General features: G+C 37.3%; 1 protein-coding gene across 1 annotated transcript in view; it reads right to left on the reverse strand.

Annotated features, from left to right (window-relative positions):
* Positions 1-17,291, reverse strand: part of magi3b (membrane associated guanylate kinase, WW and PDZ domain containing 3b) — a 111,836-nt gene continuing 94,545 nt past the window's right edge. The window contains exons 7-22 of the mRNA XM_079376742.1: positions 16,720-16,777; positions 16,516-16,628; positions 12,814-13,008; positions 11,134-11,754; positions 8,959-8,990; positions 8,076-8,235; positions 6,002-6,096; positions 5,683-5,875; positions 5,393-5,572; positions 4,527-4,712; positions 3,976-4,063; positions 3,698-3,803; positions 3,165-3,302; positions 1,397-1,532; positions 1,096-1,181; positions 1-812 (exon numbers count right to left, since the gene is read on the reverse strand). Of these exons, the coding sequence (XP_079232868.1) occupies positions 1,129-1,181; positions 1,397-1,532; positions 3,165-3,302; positions 3,698-3,803; positions 3,976-4,063; positions 4,527-4,712; positions 5,393-5,572; positions 5,683-5,875; positions 6,002-6,096; positions 8,076-8,235; positions 8,959-8,990; positions 11,134-11,754; positions 12,814-13,008; positions 16,516-16,628; positions 16,720-16,777 (2,354 nt within the window). The 3' untranslated portion in view covers positions 1-812; positions 1,096-1,128. The remainder of the gene's footprint in view (positions 813-1,095; positions 1,182-1,396; positions 1,533-3,164; positions 3,303-3,697; positions 3,804-3,975; positions 4,064-4,526; positions 4,713-5,392; positions 5,573-5,682; positions 5,876-6,001; positions 6,097-8,075; positions 8,236-8,958; positions 8,991-11,133; positions 11,755-12,813; positions 13,009-16,515; positions 16,629-16,719; positions 16,778-17,291) is intronic.

The following is a 17,291-nucleotide window of genomic DNA, read 5'->3' on the forward strand; positions in this document are numbered from 1 at the left end:
GCTTTCATTCCTATGTGTAATAATTTCCTTCCTGTTTTCTTCCGTTTGATCCTCCTTATCCTTTGTTTGTCTGCTCTTCTTTTCTCCCTCTCTGCTTGATATGTGGGTGTCCTCATTTCGCATGTCTCTATCTCTCTGTTTTTTCTTCTTTCGGGTGCTTTTGAGCTTCGTTTCCCCTTTTGGCTCAAGCGCTTCATCCTCTCCTTTGCTTCTCACTTTTCTCTCAGCTCTCCACCTCTCCTCCCCTTCTTGGGTCTCATTTCGCTTCTTTCCTCTAGATTCCTGTTTTTTTCTCCTTTCAGCGTCACTTTTCTGCTGGTTCACACTTGGCGTCCCCTTCAAGCGGTGTTCCTCTTTCCGTCCCTGTGCTTTGCCAATTACCACTTCCTGTCCTTCACGCTTTGACTTCTGGGGACTGACTGAGCGACTATGTTGGCAGGACTTTCTGTTCTTGAGGGAATCTCGAGTGCTTTGTTGCAGATTTTCTTTGTGGCTGCGAGCTTTGTCTTTGGATGGGCTTTTGGATTTCTCTGTATCCTCGAGATCAAGGAGATTCTCTGTGGACCGACTCTTGATGTGCCGTTGCTGCGGGACTCTGGAAGAGCTGGTGTTTGGTGGTTTGGCACGCTTCTCCCTCTTGCTCTCTTTAGAGCGAGGATCCTCGCAGGCCAGATCCAAGGAGCCGCGAGAACGGGCAAAGGAGCTTGTCAGGTCTGACGTTTCCTTCTTCGCTGAGGTGGATGGCAGATGAGAGGAACTGAGAGGAATGTTGGAAGTGTTGGATCCCGGCAGACCAGGAAGGATAACATCTCCTAAGGGTGAAAAGAAGTGCATTGGTTCCACTGCCTAGAATTAAAATACTATGACTAATTAAGGCCTTATAAAAATTTACCATGGTAACCAATTATATTTGAGTGGTATCATGGTTGGTCGCTAATGAATTGCTATGTAAAAGCATTGCGATGCTATATTTTTGAGTCAAACCATTTTTCATGGTGTTGTGATTGCAAAGATCATGAACATATTTCACAGATCTAAAGCAGAGAAAATACTAGCAAATAAGGAGCAAAGAAAGTGTAGTAAAAGTCCCATTACCAAAGAATAAAAGACCTAGAGGAAAAGAGGCTGTTAGTGATGATGCTCCTGGGGACAGTAACACACCGCAGAGGAGCTTACACAACCTGCAAAGAAGAGAGAGAAAGAAAGAAAGAAAGAAAGAAAGAAAGAAAGAAAGAAAGAAAGAAAGAAAGAAAGAAAGAAAGAAAGAAAGAAAGAAAGAAAGAAAGAAAGAAAGAAAGAAAGATGAAGTTAATAAGCAACCCAAGTAGACTTGATGATCTTACAGCATGCTTACGTATATAGCAGCATCATCGTGTGTTTGTGTGTCATAACTCACTGTTCTCTGATAAGAGGGCTTGCGGTCGCAGTAACAGTAGCACTTTGTTTCCTCCAGCTTGTATCAGCTCAATGGCTCTGGTGTGACTAATGCCTTGCGTCTGTTCTCCATTGATCTCCACCACCTGATCTCCTACCTGCACATTCAAGCATAAGATCATTTATGTGTTTTATCATTATTGAAATATCTTAGTGGACTCTGGTTCAGGCGATAAGAGGTGATGAGTTTAGTTAAAGACCAAAATATCTTGCTTTTCATGTATCAGCATCCGCCAATGAAAAACCCATATTAATTGACCGCAAACAGAAAGATGATCACTGATATGGCCTTGAAAATCAATTAACATTTGCATTTAAAGGGATAAACTAAAATTCAAATTTCCCTAATCATTTTGTTATATAAGAGGTCATGGTGCTATAAAAACATTCTGTAAGTTTCAACTCTCATTAGTCTAAATACAGCTTATATTAAAGCTAATCTGCCAAAACGACAGCTTGTGGAATGTGCCACTTTATGATTGACGCACATAGTAGGTAAATGACAAGAGCGGCAAATGCATGTCTATGCAGAAACCAAACGATAGACTTTACTTGATTAACTTTGTTTTTAACTAAGTTCCAGACTGCGTCAGTAAGAACTTGCATCCTTGTTCATCTGCCCCCGTGGCCTTGCATCTTAGGCCACGGGGGCAGTCGTGGCCTAATGGATAGAGAGTTGGACTTGTAACCTGAATGTCGTGGGTTCGAGTCTCAGGTCCGGCAGGGATTGTAGGTGGGGGGAGTGAATAACCAACACTCTCTCCACTCTCAATACCACGACTGATGTGAGACCCTTGAGCAAGGCACCGAACCCCCAACTGCTCCCCGGGCGCCGCAGCATTGGCTGCCCACTGCTCCGGGTGTATGTTCACTACTGTGTGTACACTCGGATGGATTAAATGCAGAGAACAAATTCTGAGCATGGGTCACCATACTTGGCCACACACCACTTCCCCTTTCCCTTCATTTTACCACAGATTTGTTTACAAACAAGGCACAATTCTATTCAGGATCTTTAAAAGACAATGCTGTGCCGACTATATTGGATCTGATGTCACACCACACAAGTGTGAGTAACTCTTTTCATTACGTGATCACTATTGCTTTGTCTGTTATTTCAGATCATTTGATATGTACTGAGTATTTATGCGTTTTTAACCTAAAAAACAGCAGTGTCCATCTGTGAAGGATGTAGGCTGTCAAACATCAGCCCGGTCTCATGAAAATGCGTACAAATAGCACGCCAAAATAAAAATTAAAACTCGTGGTATTGACACGAAAAATGGACTTTGGTGTATATATAACACACACGTGTTTGGCGTGCATATAATACACCATTTTCGTGTGCATATGATATGAAATTTGTTGGGGTTTAATAACTGCCTATTACCTCTAAATTGTACAAATGTTTTTTTTTATAACACAAGTGGACCTCAGAGAACAGTACAAAATAATGTTCATGACCCCTTTAATTCTTAATTCATCCAAATCAAACCACATTCTATTCAAGCTATACATTCTGTCATGTATTTCCTGGGAATCAAACCCATGAAAAGGATTTGAAATAAGTTGAGTATAAAAAGGTATGGGTTTCAGCTTCCCTTAAATCTTTTACTACATTTAAATGCACTCTGCAGATGTTTCCCTAAAATCACTGCAGAAGATGGAAAAAAGTCATCAGATTCCATCCGCAATGTATGACTTATTGAAGAGTGGCATGCTGTACTGACGTGTATCCTGCCATCCTGTAGAGCGGGGCCGTCCTCAGCCAGCCGCAGGATGTAGAGGCCCATGTTATACTCCGTTCCTCCTCTCAGACTAAAGCCAAATCCACGAGGTCCACGCTCCAACTCTACCGCAATACAGCCCTAGGTAGAAAATGTAGATATACACCACCGTTCAAAAGTTTTGGATCATGTTTTTTTTGTCTTTAAAGAAGTCTCCTATGCTCAACTAGGCTGCATTTATTTGAACAAAAATGCAAGAAAAATTTCAGAAATTCCCATTTAAAATAACAGTTTTCCATTTTAACATACATTCAAAATGTAATTTATTTCTGTAATGCATGACGAAGTTAATTATAATCCTTGACTAGATTTTGACGTGATTTTGATTCTCCATTGTAGTTTTTAGTCTTAGCTTAAATACCTAGTATGATCTCATTATTGTTTATGCAACGTTGAAATATTCCATTACACATTACCCTAGACATGTTCTCTAGTTAAATTTTAGACATAGTTTGTGATGTAAGTGTGACTCTTGCCTGTTTGGAGTTGGCGACACACAGCAATCCCTGTTCACTCATGGGAAGAGCTTTATACTCTGTCCGTACAAGCTCATCCCTGATCTCATCCATATCCAAATTATATCTGCACATAAGTAACACATAAAGCAGAAGTGAGGCTTGAATCCTCCATAAGTGTTGAGAGCGTAATTTTATCAGCTACTGTATATGGCTGATTTTACATGAATTTACAACAAATAGACCGAAGGAATGAGCACATTTAAAGTTGTTTAAAAATACATAATCTTGGACCACACCTCTCATCTTGAGTGGATTTGAGAATCTTGTGCTGTGGTGCTGGACTTTGTTTGGCCGAACTGGCTCCTGAGGGCGGGCCTTTGTACTCTAAACAGCCAGTAAAAACAGATTTTCATATGAAATGATAAACATCAAGTGTTAAAGCCCTAATGAAACAGCATTTGCAACACTTCTGTAATATTAATGATGAATGTTTCACAATAAGATCAGGAAGATTTGAACTTTTGCAAAAGCCTGTGGCAATTAATGCTGTTTTGTTGTATCATATTCATGCATGTGATCTAACATGTATTAAAATTGACATAAATGAACTGTGTATAGTCATATTTTGTAGTTGAAATAGGCTAATAATTGGTCTAAACGCCCTTTATATAGCATTCAATTTAAATATGCATGCATAATTGATATTAAATTTCACTGTGGTTATTAGTCTTTCAATTTAAGCAACATTATTGCCTTAGTGTGACAAATCAAAGCATGAGGCACAGGTTGAGAAAGCATGAATATGTGCTGCGGCAGTATTTATGTGACATTTCATTATCTCACTCACCGTCCTCAGGAACCACGGTGAGTGTGACGGAGTTCCCCGCGTCTTTGATAAGCTGAACAATGTCGTTGTGAGAGAGCTCCACAATGGACTGGCTGTTCACAGCGGAAATACGGTCACCCACGTTCAGCAGTCCGCAGCGGTCAGTCGGACTGCCCTCGATTATTCGACCGATCTTATGCGGAATCACTGCAACACACACTTAGGCAAATCACTTAGCAAAATTGAAATGGCTTGTGTTGTATTTAATCATAATGAATGAATCATAAGAAATGTAACAATTTTGGGGTTGTGTAAAACAGCTGGATGTAGTGGAATGGAACAGAGAACAGGGGCCTCAAGGCACTTTTTAAATTTAAACTACTGTATTTTTAACATAACATCTTAAAATCTAAATAAATGAACACGCAATGCTGATGACGTAATATGCTCAGTGAACAGTGATGCAACCACCACTGACTATAGATAAAATAGTTATAGTTAAATATCTAAAGATATTTGAAGTGTACCTAAAGTATACTTGCAACAGCTCCACTTTAGCACAAATATACTTCAGTATATCTTTAGTTGGACTTCAGCACTACTTCTGCACAATTAAAGTACAGTAAATACAAAATTAGTTGTTCCAATTTAGCAGACTTTTTATACTATACTAGTTTATTATACTAAAAGTACAATTGCAGGGTATGTTTATTAAGTATATAAACATGTAAATGTATTCGTAGTAGATTTAGAATGAAATTAATGTATTTCAAATACATTTTAGTATATTTATTTTTCACTAGGGTCTTGATTCTATTGATATCTAATTTCTTTCTTGTTTATTTGCCGAATGACTTCAGCTGGTGTATCAATGAATCTGCTGTTACCTCCAGGTGGCGGTTTGCTCTTCGATGTGAGAATGACAAAGCCAAAGCCCTCGTTATCTTTACGATGGAGCGTGATATCAAACGACCCCTGGTCCTTTATGCTTGGCACCTGGATACGTGGAAGCCGAGGTGAGCCATTCACAAGGGTCAATGCTCCGCTCCCAACATCCTCCAGGGCATCTATAGAGCAGAAGATTACACGGACTGACCTTTAATGAAAGCTTTTCAGGCAGTTAATTACACTCCAGCGCTGGTTTTATGTCTAAGGCCTGTCAGTCAGCAGCCCTCACCTCTGTACATGGCCTTCCTGCGCACTGAAAGCAGCACTTCTCCGTTGCGTGCTGCGTTAGTCATCAGATCCAGAACTTGTTTGTGAGATTTCCCCTTCACAGTGATGCCATCGATGCCAACGAGCTCGTCTCCGGCCCTCAGACGGCCTTCCTTCTCTGCCGCCCCCTGGGGAATGATGGCACCAATGTAAACCTAATGAAATTAGACAGATAGCTTGTTTTATAGTTAAGACAGAATGTCGATCTGCATATAAATCACATAAACACACCATGAATATAAATATCCAGTAATGTGGTTACAGAAGTAGGAGGGACTCACTGGTTGTTCTGCACCTTCTCCTCCAAGCACACGGAAGCCAAAGCCTGTCTCCTGATCTCTCTTGATGAACAAGTCCAACTCTTTATAGTGAGGTACTGTATACAAATAGACAAAATTACATGGAAGTACAATATATAATTTGGAAAACATGGAATTAACCACATTCATCACTTCATCACAAAAAAGCAAAGCCAAAAAATAAAAGCAACAGTATTTGCCATGCACATGGCAAATATGTCAACTTCTAAAATATGTCATTTGAAAACCATCCCCCGGGTTTCACAGACAAGGTTTAAGCCTATTCCCAGACTAAAATGTAAGTCTGAGCTGTTTCAACTGAAAGAAACTTCCACTGACTGATCTTAAAATATATCAGTGCCTTTGTTTTGTCTCAAGATGCACCCCAGTAATGTTTTTTTTTTTGTAAGGCACGTTTATAAAAGTTACTTAAATGTCCTAATTGAACTATGCCCTAATCCTGATTTAGTCTAAGCCCTGTCTGTGAAAACAGGGCCATATGTTTTTTGTTTTTAAGCAAAGCTCATATTAAACAGCTGCTCTTTTTCATGCAATAATAGTGGTTGGTGATTCAGACTGTAAAGCTCCAATGGGAAAAAGTATTATAAAATACTCCATTCAAACTATATTCAAAGTCTCCCAAAGCCATTCAACAACTTTTTAACATAGAAAAATTGATATTAACTGAAAATTTTCTGCTCATAAATCTCATTCAAAGTTTCACACACTTAAACCAATTGCCGAATATATGCAAGAACAAGACATTTGCCCACGACTCCCATTATATTGTCTCTAGTGTGCCGTTTTCTCATGTACTATGATTTGAATGTGAAAATTTATATAAAATTTATATTATTATATATATATATATTAGTGCTGTCAAACGATTAATCGCGATTGATCGCATCCAAAATAAAAGTTTTTGTTTATGTAATATGTGTGTGTGTACTGTGTATATTTATTATGTATATAAAAATACACACACATACAGTATATATTTTGAAAATGTGACATGTATTTACATGTATATATTTATGTTTATATAATTTATATTATATTTAAATATATTTAATATAGAAATAAAACTTTTTGGTTAAATATGTACATGTATGTGTGTGTATTTATATATAGATAATACATATAAACAGTACACACACATATGTGACCCTGGAGTCGCTGGGGTATATTTGTAGCAATAGCCAACACTGTATGGGTCAAAATTATTGATTTTTCTTTTATGCCAAAAATCATTAGGACATTAAGTAAAGATCATGTTCCATCAAGATATTTAGTAAATGTCCTATTGTAAATATATCAAAACATAATTTTTGATTAGTAATATGCATCGCTAAGAACTTCATTAGGACAACTTTAAAGGCGATTTTCTCAATATTTTGATTTTGATCTCGGCCAAATATTGTCCTATCCTAACAAACCATGCATCAATGGAAATATTATTTATTCAGCTTTCAGATGATGTATAAATCTCAATTTTGAAAAAGTTTTGTGGTCCAGGGTCATATATATTATGTAAACAAAAACTTTTATTTTGGATGTGATTAATCGCGATTAATCGTTTGACAGCACTAATTATATATATATATATATATATATATATATATATATATATACACACACACACACGCACACATGCATGTATATACATGCATATATACACATGCATACATTAATGTGTGTATTTATATACACATAATAAATATAAACAGTACACACACATACATTATGCAAACACAAACGTTTGAGTGTGATTAATCATTTGACAGTACTAATATTTAACCTTATTTTTTATATCTAATTTTACTATAATTACTTAATTCAGTTTTTTACTTAATTTACGTAAACTTCATTACACTATTACTCTATTTTGTTACTCTAAGACGGAAATGCTCTCCCATACTTTAAATAGATAATGCAAAAGAAGTATCTGATACAGGATATAGCATTCAGACAAATTTTAAAATCCAACAGATCCACATCTTGGTGCTGTAACATAAAAGAGTTTCCTTCTTGCTGGATGAACTCAGCAGAGACTCACCTATGCTCTCCGACAAGGCTTTGGGTCTGCTGTAGTGGAGGGAAGCGTCTTGTTTTGGAGAGCTGCATGGCAGTGTATTTGAGTGATAGGTCAAAGCCTGGGGAACCATGATGTCATGGCAACGGTCCAGAGTCTCAGTGCTGGCACTCAACCCTGGTCTCTGTTGGAATAAAATGTGTTTTAATACCACTTCACAAAGTGACCGGCAGAGTGCACACCGATGTGGACTATAACAAGCAGCATTTAAATTGTTCACTAGGCTTATCCTCTGAGAGAATAAAAGGACATGCATTCAGATAAATAGCCTGTATCAACAGAAACACTATTATGGTTGGATCAGCCCTTTTGGTTAACAGGAAAATTCCCACACTTCATATGCAAGTGTGTGCAAGAGTGATACTGAAAGGAATATTTTCCAGTCTATCAGTAAACCCATTGGAAAATGATGCCCAACACACTGCTGTTTTGCCTCATGTTACAAGTTACCGGTCTTTCAAAGCATTTATTGTAGTAATTGTGAGTGATGTCCATACAAAACTCACCAGTTTGATACTAGAGTGTTTACAGGCCTTCTTATACCTCTCAATGATATTCTGATCCCTCAAAACCCTTCTTCAATGTAATTATATGGGATCGTTTTGAACGTGGAAATCGTACATCCTATCACTTCAAAGTAGTACACGCCACACGATTCAGTATAAATGGCGTGGGACGTGTCAGCTACCGAACTTTGGTACGTACAGAAAGGGGTTTGTTCAAATTCCAAACCCCAAGTACGAACAATAATTGAGAAGAAATTTCATCAGCACAAGATGAAATATTCAGCCATTTCCTCAGTTCTACAAGGTCATTATTCACCTCTGAAATCTATTATCATACTCACAGGTCTTAGGCTCTTCACAGGCGATGTCTGACCTAGAAACAGAGAAAAGGCAAATGAGAGACATAAGTAGCACTGAAGGAGGAAAAAAATAGAGGAACAGGCACTCATCAACAGACAGATGAAAAAAACAAGAACTCGTTACTGGGATAGAAAGTTTCTAGCCTTATTATAATGACAGCGTTTCATGGTTGTTGCCTCTCGAATATGAAAAAGGCATGAGAATACATTGTTTCAATGCTACATTATTAATACCCATCCATCTAACTAAAAAGCTACTCAAAGAGGAAGTGCCATTCAAGTACTTCAAAGTGGGGCGTTTCCTGAGCCAGTTCCGAGCTGAGTTAATCATGACACATGCGTCATCTAGGAGCCATTAAAGATGGATAGAATAAATGTACATAAGAGAAAGTTATGAATCCTCCAGGGAGAAAGACATTGCAAATGACAGAAGTCATGCATAAAATAATGACGTTACTACATTTCCATCTGTCAATTCAGAAGCCATGCCATTTATTCATTCCCTTTTTTTCTCTCTCTGTCTCTCTCTTGATTGGTGAGATTTCCATTGAATTTAATGGCTAAACAACGAATGACGAAACTCACTCAGCCTTTGAGGGCTAACAGAACTGATTAAAGCATTATCTTGTTCTCTTTCTTCATCTTTTTTCCCTTTTTCCCCCTTTCTTGCTCTCTCTCTCTCTCGCTCTTCAGACAATAAATCCTCACAGAACTCTTTGCAGACACATCCTGAATTCCCCTGTGATCTAAACTCATTTCCCAAATTCCCAGCCAGCCCCACAGAGTGGGTGCAAAAGATGCAACGGGGCCTCTCCTGCCAACTGTATCAGAATCAACGGTCCATCATTCTTACATAACATTCTCCTAAGGGGACAGAAACACACCTCAAGTATGATCGTGAGAGTGGAGGAGAGGAGTGTGGCTAAAATGTGAAATTATGAAGTGGGGAAAATAATGAAACTGATTTCTCGCCTGCTGAACAATAGAGATATAACTAAAAAAATGAGACAAAGGGAAAAGAGCGTTTGTGTAATTCCCTGCTGAAAATTCTACTGTGGAACATGAAAGGTTGTGTTTTGCAAAATGTCCTCTGCTACACTGCATATTCATTTTCTTACTCAGTATTTGTGTCTTGTTTTCCAGTACAAATATCTAAACATTTTTAAATCAAAATATATTACTTGAGATGCAAAAATGACATTAGATGCTAAATGTAGGTTTTCGAGAAATATATAAAAATTAAGATTCAAATTTAGTTTTTTATTCATTATTCTTATACTGCTGGCAGTTTTTTCTTTCTTTTTTTCCCCTTTTTTTATTAAAAAAAACAAACAAACCACAATTCATTTTTATATATTTTTCAGAAAACAAATGTTACATAATTTTGCATCTAAAATAAATATTGAATTAAGAACATTTAGATATTTGTACTGAAAAACAACAAAAATACTGTACAAGAAACGACTTACAGTGTTCTCTTTCCATGAATTAGGAATTTTTCACCTTCTGAATTTTAACAAAATTCTAATGAAAGCACTAAACATGATGCAGAATTTAAGGAAGTAACAATAAAACAAACTGAAGAAATTCATTTAACTGCAGTAATCGTAATTTTACGAGAAAACGATGACTTATCAAGATAAACTGCAAACTTTTTATATGATGGCTTGACAAAGGCTCAAAGGATTAAAAAGTTTACAATTTTCACATTTATATTCACTTCAAGCTATTCAAAGTTAAAGTCTTTGAAGGTCTTTTTAGCAGGGTTTTTACTAGAAATGCCTAAGATCCGTTTTGAGCGAGAGATTTAACGTTTTAATTTAAAATGAGCAGAAATACGAAAACGTGTACAAAAAACCTATTTGCTAAAGAAAAACTAGACCATCTGAAATGGTCACTGCTTAACATATACAGTACCTATTATGGCAACACTAAATGTAAAGGCCCAAAACTTCTATTGCATTCAAGCTATATATGTGTATTCCGTGGGAATAGAGCACCATGCTCTACTGTTTGAGCTACAAGAACAAACATGAATGCAAATGATGCCACAAAAGCGACATTTATTGTAAACCTTCAGCTTTTTCTGCTTGTTTAGAGTATGTTTATGGCCTAAATGATCAGCGCGATGTTCCATACACACTCCTGCTCTCTTACCTCCTCTCAACACCAACAGATTCACCTCGCTGCCCACCGGGAGGTCCTTCAGTATATCCACCACCTGCGCATGGCTCAGCGTTTGCACATTCTGCCTGTTAATCTCTTTTATCACGTCTCCTTTCAACAGGCCTCGGCACCACTGCTCATCCAGGATCATTTTCACCTTCTGCCCCAGCGGACAGTCTGCAATGGCGAAGCCAAATCCTCCAGGTCCCTTCACGATTGGCACGCTCACCAGCTCCGGCTGCAGCATCCCCGTCTCGGGCCTGTCATTGGCACCGCTGCTGCTGGCTCCTGGAAGAGCGGCAACCACCGGCCGACCACTGGCGTCTGTGGTTACGTAGTGAAGCTCTTGGGAGGAGCCGTGAAGGGCGTCACCTTTGACCAGCAGCGGCTGGCCGTTGATGAGGGGTACGGCGGTTACGATCTCCCCTGTCGGAGGTGGAGGTGGAGGGGGAAGGTCCTCGCTGTCCGCGTCCACGTCAGGGGGAAGCGAGTATCCACGACAGAGGACCATGTCAACATACTGATTAATTGGGATGCACTGGAACATGTGGACCACGTCGGCATGGGTTTTGCCTAAGACAAGCGTGCCGTTGATTTCCACAATAACATCACCTAGATTGAAAAGAGAGGGTATTTGACAGCATCAGAAAGGAAAAGGATCATTACAAAGTGGATGAACAACTTTTCTAATCCATTTATGTTTTTGAAAGACACTAGATGAAAGGAATAGTTTAGACAAAATTAAATATGCTGTCCTTATTTACTCACCCTTACACTGTCATTTCAAACGAGTATTATTTCTTTGAGAAGCTTTGAAGAAATTTGACATAGATCTTTTTTTATACACATTTGATAAGATACTCACTCAGTGATCCAAAGCAGCTCTATACTTAACAACTCAGTGGAAGTGAAGATTATTAGTGAATAATGACTTAAATTTCAGTCTTTTTTGGTTATCATATGGCTTTAGAAGACTTTTTCAAGCCTTGTCATTACAGTGACAAGGTTGCTGTATGGAAGGTTATTATATAACATAACATTTTTTAATTTAAATAACATTTTTGAATTTCAAATAACATTTTTGAATTTAAATAATATAATGGAAATATTGAAAAAAGTAATAAAAATGACAAAATTACTAAAAAAATACTAGTAAAAAAATTACTAAGCACAACAAAATTACTAAAAAATTAACAAAAATGTAAAAACAAACGCTATTTCAGAATAATAATAATAAAAAATCGGTGATGGTGCAAGTAATACTAAAATAAGAATGATATGGAGAAAAGCATGTAAAAGCAATTGCAGGTGGAAGGAGTGAATGTCCAGCGCTCTCTCCACCCACAATACCACGACTGAGGTGCCCTTGAGCAAGGCACCGAACCCCCAACTGCTCCCCGGGTGCCGCAGCATAAATGTCTGCCCACTGCTCCGGGTGCGTGTTCACGGTGTGTGTGTGTTCACGGTGTGTGTGTGCACTTTGGATGGGTAAATGCAGAGCACGAATTTCGAGTATGGGTCACCATACTTGGCCGTATGTCACGTCACTATCCCGGTTTAATGTGATGAGACATCTATAATTAAGTCATTTGTAAGCTGACTTCATATTACCCCTAACGTGAATTGTGAATGTTCCCCTAAAAACCATTCACCAAACTAGGCATCACTCACCAGAGGCCATCTTGTTGTCCTGGGCGGCTGGGCCATCAGCGAGAACATTCTTCACCTGCAGGAACTCATCAGGGCGGTCTCCACCAATGATGGTGAAACCAAAGCCCTGCTGACTCTTCCTGAGAGCCGTGTGATACAGCTCCCCCTTCAGCTGGGTTGGGTCCCGCGTGAACCCGGGCGTACCAGCCGCTCCACCTACAGAGACAGAAGGAAAGCAACATCTGTGATGACTTCACATAAAATATGCACAAAGACAAAACTGTAAACAACTAGACATTGATACAGTAGATTTACGCTATATACGAGCACCAACTGCACCACAATGCTCGCTGATAAACATGTTTTCAAAATGTATGACAGATCCATCAATAATGTGTGAAGGCACAAATGCAGACTGTCCTAAAATCATTAACCAAAGAACATAGAGCATACTTTCAATGAATATGACACAAAGTAGGGCCTGAAACAACAAAAAAAGGATCTGAAGCACATTTTTGAACATATGGACAGAGAAAAGAGACCTAGAAAAGGTTGACCATCAACCTCAGGAGGTCAAACTGAAATGTGACATGTGGGACATGCTATAGTTTAGATTTAGTTATTTTAATAGATTTAATTATAATAGCATTAAAAATTACATTAATATTAATATTATTAATATTAAAAAAATTAAACAGACAAAAACTTGTTTAGAAAATGGGTTTCAGGGTTGCAAACGTAGCCTAAAATAAAATGAAATATGGTAGAGTGTAGGTTTTTTGGGACAAAATGTTTGCAGTTATTGATAAACTTTCAACATAAATAAAAAGAAAATCCTCAAATTTTCCAATTGAGCTTTAAGAGTGCAGTCAATGTTCACTACAATTTGTGTAAAAAATTGAGGAAATAGATTAAATGATTCATTTGTATTTCCATGATGTTGCTTCCTGTGCGTCACAATTTTAAAGACCATTACGTTATTTGCAAAAGGGGGAAATTATGCAAACCAGGATTGCATAAAATGTGGAGCACTCATAACCTCTATTTTAGATGATAGATAGATAGATAGATAGATAGATAGATAGATAGATAGATAGATAGATAGATAGATAGATAGATAGATAGATAGATAGATAGATAGATAGATAGATAGATAGATAGATAGATAGATAGATAGATAGATAGATAGATAGATAGATAGATAGATATAGATAGATAGATAGATAGATAGATAGATAGATAGATAGATAGATAGATAGATAGATAGATAGATAGATAATAAACTTATAATATCCATGTGTAGATACACAGGAATGTTTTCCTATGTATGACTGATATGTAATTAAAACGTGAATCATTCCAAACATCTGGCACAGTGAACAAAATCATTAACAGCATAGACAAGAACATTTATCGTCCGCCGCTCAACCTCACATACTTGTCTAATATACTGCTATCCTGTGTGTTCCCAGAAGGGCTGAGCAAGTGATAACACTCACATCCTCTATCTCAGCACTGGGTGTGGAGATTTCCACCTAATGTTCCACTGGTGTAAGTGAAAGTTTTAGGGGGAACTGTTTGTGTTTTATGCCCATAAATGCTTTGACTCATTTTTTGTACTTCCTGCCAGGAAAGATGAATACAGTGTGCTATGGAATACAGTACACACTGTTCACAAATCACCAAAGAAGTCTAGAAGACTGTGGGAATCACACTGTTTTAATGAACTATTATATCACTGAACAATAAAAGAATAATCACACTGAGCTAAAAGAAGCTTGGGTTGTGTGTGTGTGCGCTGTTAGAGAGAACGCTTTGATTGCATGTGCTCGAATGGCAGCTGTGAATCTCCCTATTACAGCGAGGAAGGCCTATCAAAACATTGATTTTGCCATTTTTGACAGGACAAAGTAGAGAAAAGACAGTATTTTTTTTTTTTTTTTTTTTTATTGTGCCAGCAAGACTGAAAGTAAGAGGAATCTTCAAACCAGGTAAATGTCATAGAATGTGAAAAAATACTGTTAAAAGAGTTGCATGCCACATCTCCAAATCAGAAGAAAATGTAGGTGTCAGTTACTGCCGCCTATTGTAACTGTTTGCTGGTGATTTGACCTTTTGTTCTGCCTCCATCATTATATTAATACTGTAGAATATAAATATTATTATTACGTAAAAAATATATATATTATGAACAAAAAATTATACATGTACATTTATATTGTAATATATTATTAATATTCTAAATATTAATACAATAATGTAATAAATCATAAAATATAAATAAATCATATTTATTTTCATTAAACTACTGTTTAAAAAGTTTGAAAAATTTGTTTAAAATATTTTTGAAAGAAGTCTCTAATGCTTACAAAGGGTGCATTTATTTGATCAAAAAATACATGAAAAACAGTAATATTGTGAAATATTATCACCATTTTTAATGACGGTTTTCTATTTTAAAAATATTTTAAAATGTAATTTTAATTACTCCATGCTAATTAACATGCTAATTTGGTGCTCAAGAAACAGTATTATTATTATTATCAACATCAAAAACAGTCGTGCTGCTTAACATTTTTGTTGAAACCTTTTACACATACATTGTTTTTTAGGATTTCTGTTCATCATTTTTGTTCTGTTCATCATTTTTTTTAAATCTTACTGACCCCAAACTTTCTGAACAGTAGTGTAACTGATTAAATTATGTTAATATTTAGAAAATGGTAGGTTTTTAAAGATGAGATAATAAATATGCTGTTTGAAACTGAAACAACACACTTTTGGGGCATTTTGTAGTTGTCAAATGTTAGTGGCACATGTCCATAGTCGCACCTGCGGTTACTCTGCTAAACGTCAGGGCCAACTGAGTTCATCCATCTGTTAAAATCATGTCGGTGAACCAGTTTCTGAGAAAGCTCAAGCATTGTGTGTCTGTAGATGCCACTCGATTTCTGATTTTGATATCTAAAGCATTGAAACCTGCTGCAGTCTTACCACTGCCATGGTAACTGAGCGTTTCAGCAAAGCAACAGAAAATGTGCTTCTTCCCCTTGTCCTTCCTTCAACCCCTAATGACCGAATAGAGGCTCTGTTACGCCGGTCTCCATCCAATCAAAGCCCTCAGACTCACGTGTCATCAATTTTCCCCCTGTTTCTATCATCTCTGCATCGATAGCGACGGTTCACTTCAGCAGATATGGATTTTCTGGCCCGAATGGACAGCAGTCGTTGTTTCCAGAAATTCGGAACGAATGTGTAGAAGTAAAGCCATGTTTTAGAGAGGGACTGATCAAAGAGAGGCAATGTGAATGCATGATGGATGCCAATGTTCTCTTTTATGTTAATGCAGCCTGTGATGTGCTGCAAAGCAATCTCTATAACATTTATACTCCCATCCATCCACCCTAAAACAGCACTCTTCTCTTCTTCGGGTTTTTCGTTCTCTCTCATATACGCACATGCTCAAACACATCTATAATGCATCCAGTGTAATGGAAGAATCTTTAATTCATCCTATTGAGAATGGCAGATGACTCACCGTTCTTTAATCTTATCTCTCTGTCCCTCTTTCCCCCACACACAATCATTCACCCAGCGAGGAGCCCGTGTGTTTGTCTCCGGGCTGCTGCCGGGAAACTCTAACATGCTGAGTGTCTTTGCTGTTCCCTTTAAACACTCATAAATTCAGTTTAAATGTACAGTTAGGGAGGTGCGCGTTTGTACCTGGAGGAGGTGCTGCCCTCTGTTGGGTCTGAGTTGTGACTGCAGTGTCCAAACCAAGTTTCCTCTTGGCCTCTAGAACTGGATTTTCAAACTGGGTTCTCTGGTTTATGTGACTGAGAATGACAAGAGTTTTTAAGTTTATTGCTAGCCTATACTTTAATAAGCATAAAAAACAAACAAATCTAATCATATCATAAGACTTACTCAACGTAGTATGTGCCATACTGTGGGTCATCAATCTCCTCCCAACCATATGGAAGTTCTGATGATGAAGGAACAAGAGCAATGTGTTTAAATGCAAATCTCCCCCCCCCCACACACACACACACACATATGGCAGACAACATTTTAAAGGGATCATATCACAAAGAACCATCAACGTCCTTGATTTTTTACATGGAAATACACTAGCCAATCATGACAAAGCTATTTACATAAAGAAATGAAAGAGTTCATTTGCAAAAACAGATAACTCCGTTTTTAACAATTTAAAAAAAATTTTTTTTTTTCATTGTGCCATTGTTCCAATTAATCTCAACCAAACTGCAGCTGCGTTATTCTGATTAGGTTAAAAAAATATCTAAAAAATACAGCTAACTAATGCAATAAAACACAAAAACATGATAACATAATAAAAAACAACACTTTTGAAAATTAAAAAAAAAAAAAAAAACAGTTACCTGTTTTTGCAAATAAACTCTTCAAAGCCTGGTTAATATTAGGAAAAGAGAGTGGGTGTAAAATATTATAAATTTAATTATGACAGCCTCTTTAGG

The sequence above is a fragment of the Barbus barbus genome, assembly GCF_936440315.1.
Source record: "Barbus barbus genome assembly, chromosome: 25".
Classification (NCBI taxonomy): Eukaryota; Metazoa; Chordata; class Actinopteri; order Cypriniformes; family Cyprinidae; genus Barbus; species Barbus barbus.